This window comes from Pan troglodytes, chromosome 1 (assembly GCF_028858775.2).
Source record: "Pan troglodytes isolate AG18354 chromosome 1, NHGRI_mPanTro3-v2.0_pri, whole genome shotgun sequence".
NCBI classification, from domain to species: domain Eukaryota; kingdom Metazoa; phylum Chordata; class Mammalia; order Primates; family Hominidae; genus Pan; species Pan troglodytes.
This window is the reverse complement of record NC_072398.2, coordinates 214,347,670-214,367,852: the sequence shown is the minus strand read 5'-3', so window position 1 is coordinate 214,367,852 and position 20,183 is coordinate 214,347,670. Positions and strand designations below refer to the sequence as shown.

Here is a 20,183-nt window from a genome sequence, read left to right as displayed (position 1 = left end):
AAGTAATCAGCCATGTTTTACATTCAACATTTATTGAACCCCTGCTGATAAAGCACTTGCCAGCTTCAATGGGGCTGCTACAGATGAGAGTACACAATCCCTGACTTACACATGTCTCGTCCCAACTGAAGCCTAGGTTATCTGAAGGGGAGATTATCAATGGCAAATGCAGGCTCCTCCTGTGGAAAGAAATTCTGCTTCCTGGAGCTGGTGGTCTCTTCTCCCACCAGTTCAAAGAAGCTTCTCTCGCACTGTGGATCTGCCCTCCCTGCCCCACAAGGTTAGGGCATGTGCCATTGAGGCTGAGGGCATATGTGGGAAATTCAGACATTCTGTAACACCTGCTGTCTCTTCCCACGCAGGTGAACCCTTGCTGAAGCAGGACAGCAAGCAGGTCCAGGTGGACCTCCAGGACCTGGGCTACGAGACTTGTGGTCAAAGCAAGAATGAGGCTGAACAGGAGGAATCCACCAGTCCCAGTAAGAGCACAGGGTGTGGGGCTCACCTTCCCTCCCTGGAGTCAGCTGTCACATTTGGGTGCTGTTGGCCAATTCCACACTTGACAAGTAGTGGGGAAGAGGAGGACAGGAGGTTAATAGGAGAACTCTTACCCAAAATGAGGCTGAGTATAAGTTTGAATTTCTACAATTAGTTTGTGGCATACTGCTAATAATAATAATAATCATATAAAGTTCTATCCAACTGATTATTATAGAAATACTAAGGCCTACTTAGAGACCACATGAGGTTTTGGAAACATGCAAACCATAAGTTAAAAATAATTTTGGTTTGCATTATAAAAGGACTACAACTATAGGGCCACCCACCACATTGAAAACCAGAAGAGAAGAAAAACACAGTCTGTCTCATTCTTGAGGAAGTGTAGTGTGGCAGTTAAGAGAAAAGATCCTGGGGCCAGACTTGTTGCTTCAAATCCCAATTTGTAAACTTTCCTATGCCCCAGTTTCTTCAAATGTTAAAATAGTAATAAAGGAACTACCTACCCCATCAGGTACTAATGTCAATTAAATGAGTAAATTCTTATAAAATGCTTTAGAACAGTGTCTGGCATCAGGTAAAATGCTGTGGATTAGTTCTCATTCTGACTACCACTGCCCCAATACACTGATGTTAACATGCTGATATATTTATTCAAAGTCTTATTTTCCTTTGCCTATTTTTCACACAGTTGTAACCCAATAAACTTTTAAATTACAGTAAACTTTAGAGAGCATTAAACTTGCAGCATGCAGAAATAGCTTGTCCTGCATTCTTGTGGCTATCCTAACTAGATAAGGCCATGTTAATGGCTTGAGAAACATCAGTGTGTGTGGAATGAACACAGGACATTGGAGGATTTGAATTCAGGCTCTGCCATGTGCTAGTTTGAGTGATCTAGAACAAGCTGGTTTACCACCTCTCTTTAAGTTTTGGTTTCCCCAGTCAGTAAAATAGAAAGTGGTGAAACCTAACTTGTGGGTATAAGGAGGATAAGAAATACTGTATTTGAATGCCTAGTACAGTGTCAGGGTTGAATAAAGTACTACTTCACCTTATTCCCTAGTAATTATTGTCTTCATGACCAAACCTGCCTCCTCTCAAAGGCAGTGGCCACAACAGCACATCCAACTTTTATTTAGGAAGACATCTTTGTCTTTTTTCAGAGCGTGAGGAGCACAACAGCCGCAAGGAAATGGTCCTGATGGAGGGGCTGTGCTCTGAGCAGGGGCGCCGGGGCTGAACGCTGGCTAGTTCCTCTGAGAGGAAGCCCTTGGAGAATGAGCTCGGGAAGCAGGAAGAGTTCTGGGTATATGGAAAGTCAGAAAACATCTGGGTCCTATGAAAGGACATCAAAGATCTGAAGGCCCAGCTGCAGAATGCCAACAAGGTCATTCAAAACTTCAAGAGCCAGGTCCAGTCCCTCTCAGTTACAAGTGATTATTCATCTAGTCTGGAAAGACCCTGGAAGCTGAGAGCTCTTGACACCCTGGAGGGGTCTTCACCTCATAGTGTCACTGATGAGGATGAGGTGTGGCTGTCTGATGGCACTGGGGCTTTCTACTCTCCAGGACTTCAGGCCAAAAAGGACCTGAAGAGTCTCATCCAGAGAGTATCCCAGCTGGAGGCCCAGCTCCCAAAAAATTGACTAGAAGGGAAGCTGGCTGAGGAGCTGAGATCAGCCTCGTGGCCTGGGTAAGGATGGCACTGTTTGGGCACTTTCTGGATTGAAAATGTGTAAGTTTGTGCTTGGTGTAGGGTAGCTCAGGCAGTTGGAAGAAAGAACATGTCTGGGTATTCACAAGGACACTGATTTAAATGGTAGATATAGGTCTGTGGAAAAGACAGGTAGGCAAGCAGGAGGGCATAGGATGATGTCCCAGTATCTGGGAGATACCAGATCTCAGGGATTTCCTCTTAGGGATATATTAGTAAAGTAATAGTAAATATAGTATAGTATAGTATAGTATAGTATAGTATAGTATAGTATAGTATAGTATAGTAGTAATACTGGAATCAGACTGCCTAGCTCTGATGCTTACTACCCATGCAACCTTCTTAACCTTTCTGAGCCTTTGTCATTACCTATTAAATGAGGATGATAACAGAACCCATCTCAAAGGGTGGATATTAGGTTTAAATGAATTAATACAAGTGCTGGCCAGGTGTGGTGGCTCATGCCTGTAATCCCAACACTTTGGGAGGCTGAGGTGGGCAGAACACCTGAGGTCAGGAGTTTGAGACCAGGCTACCCATCATGGTGAAACCCTGTCTCTACTAAAAATATAAAAATTAGGTGGGCATGGTGGTGCACCCCTGTAATCCCAGCTACTCAGGAGGCTGAGGCAGGAGAATCGCTTGAACCTGGGAAGTGGAGGATGCAGTGAGCCGAGATGGTACCACTGCACCCCAGCCTGGGTGACAGAGCAAGACTCTGTCTTAAAAAAAAAAAAAATTAGTACAAGTGCTTAGAATGGTGCCCAGCATACATTAAGCTCTCAATGCTATTTGCCATAGTTATCAGTGTTATTGACACTTTGTGTTGAAAACACAGACATTCATCTTGGTATGTGTCCTGGTTTTCTACTGCTAAGTAAGAACCACTCTAAAACTTAGTGACTTCAAACAGTACTTTATTATGCTTCATGGTTCTGTGGTTTGACTGGGCTCAGCTGGGTGGCTCTCACTTAGGGTCTCTTGTTTTGGGTCTCATCAGTTGATGGCATGAGAGTTTATGTGATGGCCATGATTGCAAAATACAGTCAGTCACAGTACCACAACACAGAAGAAATTCAGGCATCAGGTGGTGGTTAAAACAGAAGACATGAAAGGTCCTATCTAGACTTAGGATGAGATGATTCTAATTATTCATTGAGTATCTGCTGTGAATCTCTGTGATGCTGGTGCTGTAAGGGATGTGAAACGCAGAACTAACTTCATTCTCACAGACCTTACGATTTATCTAGGGACATATAATTAACATATATAGAACAGTTGAAGAACAGTGGCATGGTAAATTTTTTGTTTTGTTTTGTTTGGATACAGAGTCTCACTCTGTCACCCAGGCTGGAGTGCAGTGGTGCCATCTCGGCTCACTGCAACCTCTCCCTCCCAGGTTCAAGCAATTCTCCTGCCTCAGCCTCCCAAGTAGCTGGGATTACAGGCATGCACCACCATGCCCAGCTAGTTTTTTTGTGTGTTTTTAGTAGAGGAGGGGTTTCACCATATTGGCCAGGCTGGTCTCGAACTCCTGACCTTGTGATCTGCCTGCCTCAGCCTCCCAAAGTGCTGGGATTACAGGCGTGAGTCACCACGCCCGGCCCATACTAAATTTTTCAGTGCAATACTTTATCAGGGTAGAATTTACTCTTAAATACCTCCTATGGCTTACGTGCCAGAATTCAGTTTGGGGGAGTTCCTTAGAGATGTTCTCATGGAAATCTCTACAGAAGCCCCATAACTTATCATCCACTCTTTCCTCTTCTGTCCTGCATTAGGAAATATGATTTCCTGATTCAGGATCAGGCCCGGGAACTGTCTTACCTACGGCAAAAAATACGAGAAGGGAGAGGTGTTTGTTATCTTCTCACCCAGCATGCAAAAGATACAGTAAAATCTTTTGAGGATCTCCTAAGGAGCAATAACATTGACTACTACCTGGGACAGAGCTTCCGGGAGCAACTGGCCCAGGGAAGCCAGCTGACAGAGAGGCTCAGCAGCACACTCAGCACCAGTAAGTTGGCCACAGGGCTTTGGAATACTCTCAGTCACCCCACAGTTCCAGCCCCTGGTGGCCACCACATCTCCACTGCAACTTTTTAACGTAGGGTCCTGTTTCTATTTCATTTCCTGGGGCTAATACAGGATCAAGACTGCTCAGTGGGGAGCATGGAGAGGAACACACAGGGCTGGAGCTGCCATGGTTACAACTCTAGAAACTTCACCACTCATGGAATGTGACCTGTGGGGCGGGGGAGACATCTCTCTGGTGCTAAGAGGGAGTAGGGGACATGAGATGGAACGGCCTTGTTACAGGAGGAAGAGCCGTGAACTAAGAATTGCAAGACGTCGAGGCGCTGAGGCCAAAGGGTCCGTGAGGAAACAGGCGCGGCTCACGCCCCTCGGCCTACGGAAGGGAGGGCAAGGAGGGTTCTACGGTTCCTGGGAGGACGAGAAGAGCCAAGAGCCCCGACGGCCGGCGCCGGGGAAAAGGCCCCGAGGCGGGGTCCGCATCCCTGGAAGGGCAGCGTCCACCCTCCTGAGAGGCACGGGGCGCCCAGGGCTCGGACGCTCAAAGGCCGCCGGCTCCTGCAGCTTCTGGGAGCCGAAGAGTGTCAGCCGGGAGGATCCCGCACACGGCGCTTAGTTCTGGAACTGCATACCCAGGGGAGGATGCGGGAGCCCGAAGCCCGGGTATGGGTCCCCGAAGCCCGGGTGTGGGTCCCCATGGTTTTCGTGTTGGGGGTGGGCGCGGAACGCTAAGCCTGGGCCTATTGGGAGCCATAGTCTTCTTGATGGCTGGTGCTTATTGGGCTTTTTTCAGTCGAATTTCGAAATGCAGTTGAATTTCTTACTTTGGAAACGATAATAGAAATGGCTGATCTAAGATTTTCATGATGATATTTTGCCTTTTTTGGTGCATATGCAGTTTCTGTGGTGTAGTGGTTATTATGTTCGCTTCACGTATGAAAGGTCTCTGGTTCGAGACTGCGTGGAAACATCGTGTTTTGTTTTGTTTTTTTGTCCCTAAATTTAGTGAGTTTAATCGAGGTTGGGAAACAAACAGAAAAGTAGTTGAAACTGTGGCTACACTTTAGACCTCCTCAATCTAGACAGATCGTTGACCAGGCTACGGTTTCCACTGGTCTGCCAGCAAGAGGCCTGCTTAATATTAGCTTTGGTTCCGGAAATTCCTTCAGGTTCTCTTCATTCTCTTCTATCGCCTGTATTTTCACAGGCTGACACTGAAAGTGGATGATATCTTAGCGCATTTCCTAAGGGTCCCGCTTGGCTTCGCTTTACTCTGGTAAGTTGCAGATCTGGCTGATTTGCAAGACAACAAAAACAAAATATTTTTTAAAAAGGTTCTAAATCTGCATCTGGAAGTCATAGAGTCAATATTCCTAAATCACATGAATTATGTATATACATTTGCATGCATACCCCTTCCCCAAATAATCCTCAGAAAACCGGTTAAGTTTTAGCATCTGTGACTCTGAGATGCATATGAGGCCTTTGTAAATTTAGAAGTTGAGAGTAGAAAGTACAGGTTTGTATTTTAGAAGGAGATTTGGGAATAAATATAGCTCTGGTTGATATAGATCATATGTTAAGGTTTGTTGGCCAGAGCTGGTGTGTGTCTTGGGTGTTGGGCAAAGAACAGAGAACAGCCAAAGCTCTGCGAGGTCAATGTGAAGGGTGATTTCGTTGGTGGGCTCAAGTGTATGACGCAGCCTGGACCTAGCTTGGCTTCTCAGCTAGAGAAGAAGCATGATTCCATATCACAGCTCCTGTCTTTGAAAAAGTCATAATGACTCCCAGACCCAACATATGGAGAAAACTCTGGATTTGTCTCTTCAGTTGAATGTTTCCAGAGAAAATTGAGGAAAGAAATCTCTCTACTATTTGAACTTCATCAAAAGACTAATATGCTAATATTTGACCGTCAATATTTCCTTAAACTAGTCTACTCCTTACATAGCTAATACATCAAAGCATATTAACTTAGGAAATGGGATTCTCCCAAACAATGAAACATTGACGGCAAGCGTTCTTCATCTTTTCATATCACATTTCCTTCAAATGCTTTATACATCTTCAAGCAGACAAATAATAGTATTATAATGATTACGAGACTGATCATTACTCTTTTGCCAAAAAAACCAGCGACAAAAGACTAACTTAGTGGACCAACCTTTGTTTCTTCATTATCTCTACCTTGGTTCTGTCCTTTTATTTCCTCTTTCTTCTAATTCTGCTTCTGCTACTGATTTCCTCCCTGGATTTGAACTTTACTTACCTAAACTACCAGTTAGGTTACCTTCTTAGAACCTCTAAGGCAGCAGTTTGAGGTTGACGATGGAAGATTTAGGATTAGAAAAAAGAATCGTGAATGAATTTCTGATGTTTTATTATAGGGGTTTGTAATGCAGGTAGAAAGAAAGACCTTTTTCAGAGTTAAGAGTTTGATCCGACAAATGAGCTATTTTGATATTTATAACGTTGTCTAGTAAAAGTTTCCTGTAAAAACACATTTGGTTTGGATGTCTTTGTTAGCTTTTAGTCGACACTTGAAAAAACCGCTTGGAACAGTTTCTAAGTCTTTGTGGATACTCTTTTCTATTATCCTCCAGGTGGTTGTTACGCAGAGGCATTGGTGGTTCAGTGGTAGAATTCTCGCCTCCCACGCGGGAGACCCGGGTTCAATTCCCGGCCAATGCAACAGGGTCTTTTTCACTCCGCTGTTGCTCTTTATCTGTCTTTTACGCTGAAAATCATACTGCACAACCTAATAGTGCATTTAGGGGCTTGGCCACCAGAAGGTAAAGTGACGACAACACTCACGAAAGTAGCGGCAGGAGACATTCAGGAGACTAACTCAGGACCCCATGCAGTTGTTGGACTCAAACAGCTTAGCAAGCTGACAAGCATGAAGTGTTTCCAGTGAGTCACTGCAGTTTTGATACTGGTACCTGTGACTTTCATCTATTCACTGGAAGGATCCCTGCAAACCCGAAGAACCATCAGGTTCCTGATTCGCGTGCTGGACCTTGGGCTTACCGTTGAGCCACTATGGAGAGGATCAAGAAATGACGCTCTGGGAAGGAGAGAAGCTGCGGGCAGGACAGTCACCTCAGAGGTCCAAGAGGCGTCAGCGGCCCAAAGAAAGGGGTGGTGTGTGGGCAAGAATCTGCGTGGAGATGAGGGGAGCGGCGGAGACTGGTCCTTGCGCAGAGGTGGCCAGTAGACCCTCAGGGCTGTACCCCAGACACCGTGAACCGAATTTGCTCACATCGTCAGCGACCGCGGCCTCCGCGTGTTTTGTGGGCCCATCGGTGTTCCCCGAGAGATTCCGTGTGCCTGGCAATGTGTGTCAACAGGTGTTGGCCTGAAATTTGGCCGGGCACGTTGGCTCACGCCTGTAATCCCAGCACTGTGTGAGGCCGAGGCGGATGGATCGCTTGAGGTCAAGAGTTCAAGACCAGCCTGGCTAACATGGAGAAATCCCGTCTCTACTAAAAATACAAAAATTAGCCAAATGTGGTGGCATGCACCTGCTATTCCGACTACTTGGGAGGCTGAGGCAGGAGAATCGCTTGAACTCAGGAGGCGGAGGTTGCAGTGAGCCAAGATCGCGCTACTGCACTCTAGCCTGGGCGACAGAGCGAGACTCCGTCAAAAAAAAAAAAAAGAAAAAAAAAAAAAGGAGCGAAAGAAGGCAGAGATGTCAATGGGACAAAGAGACCTCCCAGGAGGCTTGTTGTAGAGGCAGTGGCCGGATCCTGAGAGATGAGATTTATTTTTAATTATGTAGCAGAATGGGGAGAGAAAGGGAGAAGCGCATGAAAGACAGAAAAGCACGAGAATCTGCGGACGTCCAACAATAAAGCAGATAAAATAGTGTGAGTGTTTTTACATTCAAAAAATAGAAGAAGTGCAATGCTTGTCAGCAGGCTTTGTGGTCGTGTAGTGGTTAATACTTGTAGTTGTGGTTGCCACAACCTCGGTTCTAATCTGAGTCACGGTAGTGTTTTCTAGCCTGCGATTGTGGCTAATAGACCTGTCGTTTGCTTTGCCTTTAATCCTAGCAGCCTCCAGAGAGCAGAGTAAACCTCTGGCCCTGAAGGGCGCCAGCTTCTGGAGTTTAGCCCACAGCGCAGAAACTAGGGGGCGGCCTGGCCAATAGGAAAACTTGGACATGCTCTTTGTCTCACAATTGAGCAGGAAAAATTCCCGTAGGTGAAGATGCCGCCTCTCAAGGGCCCTTTGTCTGTAGCTTCCACTGATGAAATAATGCGGTTATAGTCTTTTCTGGTAGAGAAAACGGCTGTATCAGTGGAATTTTTTAAAAACACAAAACGAGAACGAGTTTTTAATGAGTTGACAATAAAATCTAAACTAGTTGTCATGGTCTGCACAGGCTTGCCTCCATTCCCCATCTGCTAATTTTTATGAGAACAGTAAATTATTACTATTATCATTATTTTTGAGACGTAGTCTTGTTCTGTCACCTAGGCTGGAGTGTCATGGCTCAATCTCGGCTCACTGCAACCTCTGTCTCCCAGGTTCAAGCAATGAGAACAGTAAAGAAACTACAGTTCACATAAAGTGCACAAATCTTTAGTGCAATTTGTTTAGTTTTGATCAATGTTATCACCACCCAGCTCAAGTTATAGAAAATTGCCATCATCTGAGAAAGGCCTGTTAGAGCCCCTGTCCAGGTGATTCCCACCCTTTGTCCTCTTAGTTAATCACTATTCTGATGTCTATTCCCACAGGTTACAATTGCCTGTTTTTAAAGTTCACATGAGTGAATGCACATATCTTTTGTGTCTGGCCTTTTTTCTGCAGTTACATTCATTATACTCCTGAGATATATCCACGTAGTTTCATAGATCACTTCTCAGTTTTGGGGTTATTGAATTCTTGTGCTGAATATTCTTATAACAGTCTTTGTGTGCACTTGAGATTCATGGAAGTCCTTCAATTGCTGGGTCATGACCTGAGTATAAGTTTAACATCAGTATAAATTGCCAGTCTTCTAGAATGTTTTTTCACCAGCGATGACAGTTGAAGTGGCACCAAATTCTTGTCAGCATTTGGTGTACTAACTTTGTTAAATGTAGCTATGCTCTCAGACCAATCTGGCCAACATGGCAAAACCCTGTCTCTACTCAAAATACAAAAATTAGCCGGGCACTTAGCTGTAGTCCCAGCGACTCCGGAGGGGGATGTTGCAGTGAGTCAAGATCGCACCATTGCACTCCAGCTTGGGTGACAGAATGAGACCCTGTCTCAGAAAAAAAAAAAAAAAAAAAAAAAAAAAAAAAAAAGTAGCCATACACTGGTGAGTGGTTAGTGCTATCTCAGTGTGGAATTAATTTGTATTTGCCTAATGAGCAATCCTATGAAGCATAATTTCTTATGGCTTCCAGCATATAAGAAACTCTCCTTTGCAAAGGCCTATTCGAATATTTTGCCCTATTTTATTTGGATTAGCTCTATATTACTGATTTACAAAAGTTCTCTTATATATTCAAGAATTGAGTCTTTTTTTTTGACTTTTTAAATTATACTTTAAGTTTTAGGGTACATGTGCACAACGTGCAGGTTTGTTACATATGTATACATGTGCCATGTTGATGTGCTGCACCCATTAACTCGTCATTTACATTAGGTATATCTCCTAATGCTATCCCTCCCCGCTCCCCCCAACCCACAACAGGCCCTGGTGTGTGATGTTCCCCTTCCTGTGTCCAAGTGTTCTCATTGTTCAATTCCCACCTATGAGTGAGAACATGCAGTTCTTGGTTTTTTGTCCTTGCGATAGTTTGCTGAGAACGATGGTTTCCAGCTTGATCCATGTCCCTACAAAGGACATGAACTCATCAATTTTTATGGCTGCATAGTATTCCATGGTGTATATGTGCCACATTTTCTTCATCTAGTCTATCATTGTTGGACATCTGGGTTGGTTCCAAGTCGATGCTATTGTGAATAGTGCCGCAATAAACATACGTGTGCATGTGTCTTTATAGCAGCATGATTTATAATCCTTTGGCATTTATAATCATTTATAATAATCATTTATTTATAATCATATAAATCAAATAAATATATAATTTATTTATAATCATTTGGCTTTTAGCAGCATGATTTATATACCCAGTAATGGGATGGCTGGGTCAAATGGTATTTCTAGTTCTAGATCCCTGAGGAATCACCACACTGACTTCCACAACGGTTGAACTAGTTTACAGTCCCACGAACAATGTAAAAGTGTTCCTATTTCTCCACATCCTCTCCAGCACCTGTTGCTTCCTGACTTTTTAATGATCGCCATTCTAACTGGTGTGAGATGGTATCTCATTGTGGTTTTGATTTGCATTTCCCTGATGGCCACTGATGATGAGGATTTTTTCATGTGTCTTTTGGCTGCATAAATGTCTTCTGAGAAGTGTCTGTTCATATCCTTCACCCACTTGTTGATGGGGTTCTTTGCTGTTTTCTTGCAAATTTGTTTGTGTTCTTTGTAGATTCTGATGAATTTACAGATGAGTAGATTGCAAAAAATTTTCTCCCATTCTGTAGGTTGCCTGTTCACTCTGATGATAGTTTCTTTTGCTGCACAGAAGCTCTTAAGTTTAATTAGATCCCATTTGTCAATTTTGGCTTTTGTTGCCATTGCTTTTGGTGTTTTAGACATGAAGTCCTTGCCCATGCCTATGTCCTGAATGGTATTGCCTAGGTTTTCTTCTAGGGTTTTTATGGTTTTAGGTCTGACATTTAAGTCTTTAATCCATCTTGAATTAATTTTTGTATAAGGTGTAATGAAGGGATCCAGTTTCAGCTTTCAACATATGGCTAGCTAGTTTTCCCAGCACCATTTATTAAATAGGGAATCCTTTCCCCATTTCTTGTTTTTGTCAGGTTTGTCAAAGATCAGATAGTTGTAGATGTGTGGCATTATTTCTGCGGGCTCTGTCCTCCTCCATTGGTCTATATCTCTGTTTTGGTACCAGTACCATGCTGTTTTGGTTACTGTAGCCTTGTAGTATCATTTGAAGTCAGGTAGCATGATGCCTCCAGCTTTGTTCTTTTGGCTTAGGATTGACTTGGCGATGCGGGCTCTCTTTTGGTTCCATATGAACTTTAAAGTAGTTTTTTCCAATTCTGTGAAGAAAGTCATTGGTAGCTTGATGGGGATGGCATGGAATCTATAAATTACCTTGGGCATTATGACCATTTTCACGATATTGATTCTTCCTACCCATGAGCGTGGAATGTTCTTCCATTTGTTTGTATCCTCTTTTATTTTGTTGAGCAGTGTTTTGTAGTTCTCCTTGAAGAGGTCCTTCACATCCCTTGTAAGTTGGATTCCTAGGTATTTTATTCTCTTTGAAGCAATTGTGAATGGGAGTTCACTCATGATTTGGCTCTCTGTTTGTCTGTTATTGGTGTATAAGAATGCTTGTGATCTTTGCACAAGAATTTTGTATCCTGAGGAGTCATTTTTAAAATAAATATATTGCAAATGACTTTTCCCACTCAGTGAAAAGTCTGACTGAAAGCTGTCAACTGAAAAATCACACCATTTATAAATTTAGAAGGGAGATTTTATTTTTTATAAATGGTTACAGCCTGCAAGGTGGCCTTTCCCACAGACAGGGAGGCATACCCTCCTGCTGAAACCGAAAAGTAGGTTTCCAGGGAGGGGAGGGGGGAACAGGGATTTATGTTGATCTGGTGGGCCACATATGCATATTCAACAGGGAATAGGAGGAGCTCTGAATATTCATGAAGGGATCCTGCTGCATGCATGCTGAGTAAACAAGCCTGTTACATGCAACCCATGTTCACTTTGGGGTGGAGACAACATTTAAATACATTATAATTAGGTCCTATGCTTCAAAAGGGGAAGCAGGGACACAAAGGCAATCAAGTGCACAGCCTCTGTAAACTGTCCAGAACCAGTCCACAGCCAGTGGTCTCTTATCAAGGGAAAGTTACTGAAATCAGTCTCTTGTCCAATCAAAGCTGTAGTTACGGCTTGTGTAGGGAGGGCTCAGTCAGTTTATGGTAATGGGTGCTACAGCATTGCTTATCTCAAGGCCAGTGCTTGTTTAGCTAGAGAAAAAAAGGAAGAAGAAAAAAACCTGTGGCAATTAGAACATAGTTTATTCTTTAAGTTGAGGGGCGCATGACTTAACCTTGCCTGGCATGGCCTTAGGTCTTGTTTATAATATGGTATCTTACTACTGTAAGGACTCTGTTCTGTCAGTCTTAGGATCTCTATTTTAACAATAATGCTGGTCAGTTGTGTCTAAACCACAAAGGAAGAGAGTATAAGGAGAGGTGTCTGAGCTTCCAAGTACTGGCCAGGAACTCAGTATTTAAGACTTCTCTGGGGTCTCCTTGGCCAAGAAGCCGTCTGTCCAGCTAGTTGGGTGGCTTCAGATTTTAATTTTAGTTCTGAAAGCATTTAATTTGATGAAATTTTGCCATATTTTTTCTTTATTTTTAAAGCCCGTCATGTTCTATAAAAATCTTTCTACTCAGGATGTGAATGGATTCTCTTAATTTTATCTCTCTATGAGTTCCCGAGTTTCAGTTTTAATTTTTAAATTGATGACATCTAAAATTCTACTCCTAACCAAAACATTTTTGGGGGTGACTAAGGACAACTCCAAAAATCTTCCATAAATGGAAGTAAGACTTACTCCTTAAAGAACTTTCTGGGATCCTGAGCTGCGGGGCACAGTGGCTTTAGTGCACCTCTGCTCTTAAGACTATTCAGAAATTGTCTTTGTGAACCCATCAGGCTGTTTCAAAATCAGCAATTTAGGGCTTGCTTGCAACACTCAGTTATGCAGCAGCTGTTTTTTGGATCTCATGAGTGCCTGCATGCATACTTCCCTGGGAATTTTCTAAATTTGAATTCTCATGGTATTTCAAGTGGCTTAGTTGTCTCTTTCTTTTGCCTACAGCCACATACATACCACCAAATCCTGCACTCCAAGCTTCTCCTTCCTCACCCTGAACTCCCAACCTCCAGTTAGACAATCCACATCTTCCCACACCTGCCTCAGGCTCCATCAGGCCACTGTGCCTCCCGCAGCAACCAGGCCAGGGGGAATCTGGATTCCTATTACACTTCTGAGGAAGGTGATCAGGGGGCGTGGAGGATGTGGGTGGGAGGGGGTGAGATTGAGGGCAGGAGTACACTGTGGTCTTCTGTCTTCTACCTCGTTGGCCCAGATGCTGCTCTTCCTCCGGTTGTCTGCTTTCAGCCCTGTGTAGGGAATCAGGTCTGCGCCCTCATCTTCCTGACTCTCATTTTGTGAGGAACCTGAATGGATGAGCCGTCGCTCTTGTCCCACACATTCTGTCCAAAAGGTGCCCTCCTCTCTACCTGCTCCGGTGCCTGCTCTCTGAGCTCTGACACTCAGGCTGGGATGCCGCCCAGTACAGAAGCTCTGCAGCCCTGCAGGGCTCTGACTGTTCCACACCAGCAGGATAAAGGCCACAGGGCATGCTGTGGTGGAAAAGCATTCAGAGGTGTGGGCTGAAGGCCTCTCTTTCCACAGTCCCTTTGAACACCCCATGGAAGTCAGCACCCCTTTGAGGAACGAGGTGGCCCAAGGCCTGGCTTCACATGCAGGCCGTTGGGCCCCAGTGGGTCCTCTCTGTGCCTGGTATAGCCAACGGCTTCACGCATCTTACCCGGTTTCCTCTCCTCCACCACCCAAGCTCCTCCTTGACCCCCTTGCTCAGCTGTTCTCAGGACAGCAAGATCCCCAGCCCTTGGAAAAGCCCCATCTCCAGTGCTTGGGGAGGGAGTTGGATTCAGGTCGTCTAACCACAGAAGGACAGAGAACCTGAGGCAGGAGGAAATCCCTTCCCTTGCTGGGTCTCTTGGCACAGCCCATCCAGGGGTCTGGGTCAGGGTCCAGGTATACTCTACCCTCCTATAGGACCTGGATTTTTAGGCCCCCGAGGTTGGTCAACGTGGAGTCTTTCCCACTGTTCACCTGGGAACTGAAGGAATATCCCATGGGGCCCTCTCTTACTCATTAGAGACACCCAGAAAATACTCCATCCAGCAGAAACTGGGTGCAGTGTACCAGACCACTATAATTATAACTGCAGGGTGTCGAGGTCAGATACGTTTTGTGGCTATTTTCTCTCTGTCTGTGACTTGCTTGCCTTTTCACTTTCTTAGTGGTATCTTTTGATGAGAAGGTGTGGCTAATGTTGATGAAGTCTCATTGATCATGTCTTTCTTATATACGTATTTTTTGTGTCCTGCTTGTTGGTAGGGTGATCTTTGCCTACCAACAAGTCACAAACTATCCTTGAAATGCTTTATATCTTTAACTTTTAAGTTTTGGTGTGTAATGCACCTGAAATTACTTTTGTGTGTAGTGTGAGGGAGAATAACATTGTTGGTCTCCCCACATCCATATAAAAGTCCATTAATTGAAATGATTTATTTCCTTTTATTGAACTGCTTTTATTGAAAACCCATTTATTGACCGTATCGCTGTGGATCAGTTTCAAGTCTCTTAACTCAGTCTGTTTATCTATTTGTCACTCCTGATGCCTTGTCTGTAATAGCTTATAGTAAGCCTTAAAGTCAGATAGTACAAGTCCTTGTTCTTTTTTACACATTGCAATAATTTTTGAAATAGGTAATAACTCATAAAACCATCACACACATCAGGATATGCTGTCACTTCATCCCTTTCTGACATGGTTTGGCCATGCCGTCACCCAAATCTCAACTTGAATTGTATCTCCCAGAATTCCCATGTGTTGTGGGAGGGACCTAGGAGGAGGTAATTGAATCATGGGGGTGGGTCTTTCCTGTGCTATTCTCCTGATAGTGAATAAGTCTCACTATCTGCTGGGTTTATCAGGGGTTTCTGCTTTGGCTTCTTCCTCATTTTCTCTTGCTGCTGCCTTGTAAGAAGCGCCTTTTGCCTCCCGCCATGATTCTGAGGCCTCCCCAGTCATATGGAAATGTAAGTCCAATTAAACCTCTTTTTCGTCCCGGACTATGTTATGTATTTGTCAGCAGCGTGAAAACGGACTAATACACTCTCATTTCTGAGTGGGACACATGCTGTCACTCACATATGCTGGTTGCTGACTTGTGACGGAAGATTCTCTATTGTACCCTCTGGGGACAATACATCTCCAGTTGCCTGCGGGGAGGATGAACATGCAAAAAATCCACAACACTCAGCACAGAGTCTGGATTTAGTCCCATTAGTCTGAATGGGACTAATGCCCTTATAAAAGGGACCTCGGGGAGCTCTCTCGCCCTCTTTCTGCCCCCTGAGGATACAATGAGGAGTTGGCAGTCTACATCCAGAACAAAAGGCCCTCACCATAAACCTACCATGTCGGCACCTTGATCTCGGACTTCCAACCTCCGGAACTGTGAGAAATCAATTTCTGTTGTGAATCAGCCACCCAGTTTATGTATGGTACAGTGTTAGAGAAGCCCGAACTAAGACACAGATGGAATCCCATGGAGAGTCTCTAATTTGCTAAGCTGGTCATCAGGCGGGATGTTGCCAGTTAGAAACAGGAAAAGCTGACATTTTGTGTATATGAAAGAAGATAGTGGACAGGCCCATTGTGTCGGCTTTGTCCGCCTTGGCAAACTGGAGACGGAAACTCGATTCACCATCGCCAGCCACGGGAGGACTGGGAGGACCTCCAGAGGAGGTTAGGTCGACTTCATGGTAACTTTAGATCCTGAAACCTCCCAGGATTTTTCTTGTCTTCTCTTTGATCTCTCCTCCGCCTACCCAACAGGACAGGACTCGCCGCCTTTCTTTCCTGGCAGAAAGAGGTCCGTTGCGGACAAGACCAAAGTGAGCAGCTGGTTTCCCCTACGTGTCCTTCCGGGCCTGGGCATCTCTGGAGCTCAGGCTGACCCGAGACCTAACTCCCGGCGAGTGGGACCAGCAGGAGCCTGGAAGAGCGCGCCCACCGGGGTGGAGGTTGGTCGCCGGGGGTCGAGAACCGCGGTCAAACCCTCTTCTTCCCCGGGCACTGCGCACCTGCCCCCGGGGATGCCGAAGGAAGTGGCCCATAAAGCTTCTCTGCAACCGAAAGAGGCCTGAAGCTCCAGGAGGGCCGAGAGGAGCCTCGTTGAGCGAACCCAGCCCTCTGCCTGGCTGGCCCTGGTCAACAGGCTCGGAAGAGGCTGATTTGGAGGACAGGACGGAAGAAAAGACCTAAAGGTTTCGAATCTCATGATGTAGAGATGTTAAAAGCCTCCAATCCTAAGGTCTGACTGTGCGGGGGAGCGAGGGCGTCTCAAGCTGGATTGACCTCTGAGCCTTCATCTGGAGAGTCCTCTGCACAAGCTCAGACAGCAGGACAACGCGCATCAGTGGTTCTCAAGAGGGGGCAACTTCGCCCTTACACGCCTCTCACCTCCACGCTGGGACACTAGGTCACGAATGGGGGAAGCGGGGAGGGAGAATGTTAACCCCCTGGCATGTATCTAGTCAGCGGAGGCGACGGCTGCTGCTAAACACCTTACAATCCACTGGAGGGCCCCTCCCCTACCCCGAAGTAGCCATTCCGCAGAGGTGGGGAGACTCGCGTGTAGCTCAATGCCCACGCACTTAGCCGATGGGAAATTACGAATTGATGACCAGTTGGCTCTTGGATCTGAGGAAAAAACTCCAGAGTCAGAGGGAACTCTCGAAGTTTTGCCCGGAGCAAACGGAAGGGTGGCATTGCCATCGCCTAAGATGGGAAAATGGCAGGTGTCACAGGTTGCTGGGGAAGGTCGGAGACCAGCTGAGGGCCCCGGAGCCTTCCTGGAGTTTCCCATCCAGCCGGTCTCGGTTTCCGCATCCGTCGGATTCCTTATGACGTTGAGGGTGCTGGCGTCTGGGTCCTTTATGATACAGAGGGTGCCCCCGTCTCACCCCGGGCGCCTCCGCGCTCCCGCCTCCTCCTGGCAGGCAACCTGGTGCGCGGCTCCGGACCTGGCGACCCACGACCGGCTGGTCACTTGCTGCCGCCTCGCAAAGGCGCATCTCTAGTCCAGTGGTGAGCTGCGGCCGGGTCGCTGCAACTCGCTCCAGGACTCGGGACTTGTGGCCTCGGTGTCCCTCGCGGAGCCCTCGGTGTGTCGCTTGCAGGCTCTTTTTTTGAAGAAAGCAGGGAGGGAATGGCCTTGTGAGAGACTCCAAGAGCAAAGAGCGACCCTCACAAGGCCCAAGTCCTCCCAGAACTCAGGGAAGCTGTCGCTTCTGACAGAAGAAGGGAGAGAAAGCTCCCTCCTGTGTGTCCCTGGTGGTCTAGTGGCTAGGATTCGGCGCTTTCACCGCCGCGGCCCGGGTTCGATTCCCGGTCAGGGAATTGTTTTACACTGGCCGCCCTCCCGCAGGAATCTTCCTTCACTACGCTATCAGCCGGCCTGCTCCAAGGGCCAGAGGCAGAACAGTCTCCGCAGCGGGGTTAAAGCCGGGCGAAGGAGGGCAAGTGCTGGTGGACCACCTCTCACGACACACCGTTCCTATTTATCTCCGTGTCCGTCATCCGCGGAAGCAGCTTTAGAGAGCGACTGAGCTAGCTCAGAGATGCCAGCCCCTGTGAAGCTGCACCCAATAAGCCCACCTTCTTTCCCGTCGCCACGCCGGAGACGCCCATCGGGCTGAGCTGCGAATAACTAAGAGAGAGGCCAAGCCAAGTCGTGGCGTTTGTGGCAGCCCCGGACACGGGCACCAGCCAGTCAGCGGAGCCTCCTCACCTCCGTTGCCAGCGAAGGCGCTCATTAGGCCTTAGGAAGAGGCGACCGGAGGCGATGCCCGCGAATTTGTTAGGGGGGTAAGCGGCGGGTGAGGTCCTCGAGGGCGGTCCCGTTTGCTGATTGAGCGGTAGACGGAGGCGATGTTCGCTGACCCAACAAGGACAGCAGGTGGAGTAGGCACAGATGGAAAACTGCTGCCGGTGCCCTAAGCAGAAGGCAGGTGGAAAAATCAGCACTAGGACGTCGAAGCGATGGTACCACAGTCAAATCCCACGATGTCTACACTCTACCAAGCACTTGCGCACGCTCCCCCTTTTCCATTCAGTACCCCTCCCAAGAGGGGTTCGGAAGAACCCCGAGTCCACTGTAAGCTCAGGGGAGAGCGGGAGCCAGGGAGGTGAAGTGCGCAGACTCGGCAGAGGCGGTGTGCAGAACCGCGGGGGGGTGAGAGGGCCCGGTGGCTGCGGGGCGGGAGCCGCTGCTGAGAGTCGGCCTGGGTTGTCTTGTGGGGTGACTGTCGGTGGAATCTTTGGTGGAGAGTGGTTTGGAAGACTGGCGAGGGGCGGCAGTGGGGAGGGTGGTGACCCTGAGCGACCGGCCAGGGCGAGGAGGCTGTGCTGTCCCTGCAGGCCATGTGCTCATTTCCACTTACCTGGTAGGGGAGAGACCGTGGTCACGAAGGGGGTTCTCCCAGAGTGAAGCTTCTTCATCTCACTCTAGAGTTGCTGATCCCTGTGATTTCCTCCATGTGGGAAACGGTGTTTGTGGTAGAAGAGGCTGCGCTCTTTACCTGACATAACGGGGTTCAAGACTGACAACGCCTCACGCCCACCCGAAAACGTTTACATGGCTTCCTTGTCTCTTTTTTTTTTCTGTCCTAAAGTCGCCTCATCTTCACATCCCCTCTTTTTTTTCTTCCACACTCGAGAGTGTCTCTCTCATTAAAAGCTCCACCAAATATTTGAAATATCTCAACCAGAAAGACTGCAATAAATACATTATTTCATTCGTGGAAGGTACAGACCAGCTAGATTGAGAGTTGCTTGATATTTTCTGCTAAACGGTGAGGCATAGAGCACTTGGAAGGTTTCTCTTTGGGCCACTGTTTGTGTACTCTTGGGTTTCCTTCTTTTCCCCCAGACAGTATGGCGCTGTGGGGCCAGGGGTAAACCCTGCTTTCCGGCTTTCTGGCTGCAGATAAAGGCCTCAGCTGGTGCAGGAATCAAAAGCAAACCAAAAGACACGTGGGTTCGCCCCAGTGGGTCCAAGATAGAGTCTGACTGTACCAGGATTCGGATTAGAACAGAGGTTGCTGCAGGCACAATGCAGACTACTAACCACTAGAGAATCCCAAGGCGCCCCACACCTACTGCCCGTCGTTTTGCTTCCCCACCCCTCTATTATTTATTTATATATTTTTTTGAGAGACAGAATTTCACTTTGTCGCCCAGGCTGGAGGGCAGTGGCACGATCTCGGCTCACTGCTACCTCCGCCTCTTAGGTTCAAGCGATTCTCCTGCCTCAGCCTCCTAAGTAGCTGAGACTACAAACGTGCACCACCACGCCCAGCTAATTTTTGTATTTGTGGTAGAGACGAGCTTTCACCATGTTGGCCCGGCTGGTCTCGAACTCCTGACTTCAAGTGAGTGATCCACCCACCTCGGCCTCCCAAAGTGCTGGGATTACAGGCGTGAGCCACTGCCCCTGGTCCCCCGATTTTTTTTATTAATGTAAAAACATTATGCGATTTTTACTTCTTTATTCTTGGGCAGCTACAGGTTCTTGTGATTTTCTCTCACATCTTCTCCCCATTTCCCCCTCTCCATTCTGATACATCTCCCATCTTCTCTGCATCCAGCCGGTGCCCTCTGCACGGGCATCCTGAGCTGTCCCATTGTCTAGTCCTGGTCTCCCCTGCTTCTCCCTCCTCCTTTTCACGTTTTCCCTTTTGACTCCCCTGCCTCTTTCCCGCTCCCGCCCCACCGACCCCATCTACTGAAGCCGAGTTGAGTGAAGGGAGAGCAAGCGGAACAGATGATTGCCTGAAGGCGGCGCAAAAGAACAGAAAGAGCTACCATGAGAGCCGTCGGGGAGTTCAGCTTCCCTTGGGCCCTACTTGGCTCAGGCTGGGGTCGCAGATCCAGGTATTTCCAGAGGCACTGGCTTCTGAAGCAGGCGAGGG

At 46.9% G+C, this 20,183-nt stretch overlaps 1 protein-coding gene, 2 non-coding genes and 1 pseudogene across 4 annotated transcripts; 3 read left to right on the top strand and 1 right to left on the bottom strand.

Moving 5' to 3' along the window:
* The first annotated feature begins 6,868 nt into the window (after positions 1–6,868).
* Positions 6,869–6,939, top strand: TRNAG-CCC (transfer RNA glycine (anticodon CCC)). Its single transcript has one exon. It is a non-coding gene; the product is annotated as a tRNA-Gly (tRNA).
* A 6,293-nt stretch (positions 6,940–13,232) lies between these two features.
* Positions 13,233–13,921, bottom strand: LOC129143388 (putative protein FAM231BP). The gene has a single exon (XM_063804766.1). The coding sequence runs from the start codon at positions 13,821–13,823 to the stop codon at positions 13,314–13,316; it is 510 nt and encodes a 169-aa protein (XP_063660836.1). The 5' UTR covers positions 13,824–13,921; the 3' UTR covers positions 13,233–13,313.
* A 2,871-nt stretch (positions 13,922–16,792) lies between these two features.
* Positions 16,793–18,445, top strand: LOC134809350 (uncharacterized; annotated as a pseudogene). The gene has a single exon (XR_010154848.1). The product of XR_010154848.1 is annotated as an uncharacterized LOC134809350 (transcript).
* Positions 17,539–17,610, top strand: TRNAE-UUC (transfer RNA glutamic acid (anticodon UUC)). The gene has a single exon. It is a non-coding gene; the product is annotated as a tRNA-Glu (tRNA).
* Positions 18,446–20,183: the final 1,738 nt, after the last annotated feature.

What these genes read in the sequence shown, in the direction of transcription:
- LOC129143388 (XM_063804766.1), bottom strand. Translation starts at nt 13,823, where the DNA reads ATGGGGTGTTCAAAGGGACTGTGGAAAGAGAGGCCTTCAGCCCACACC.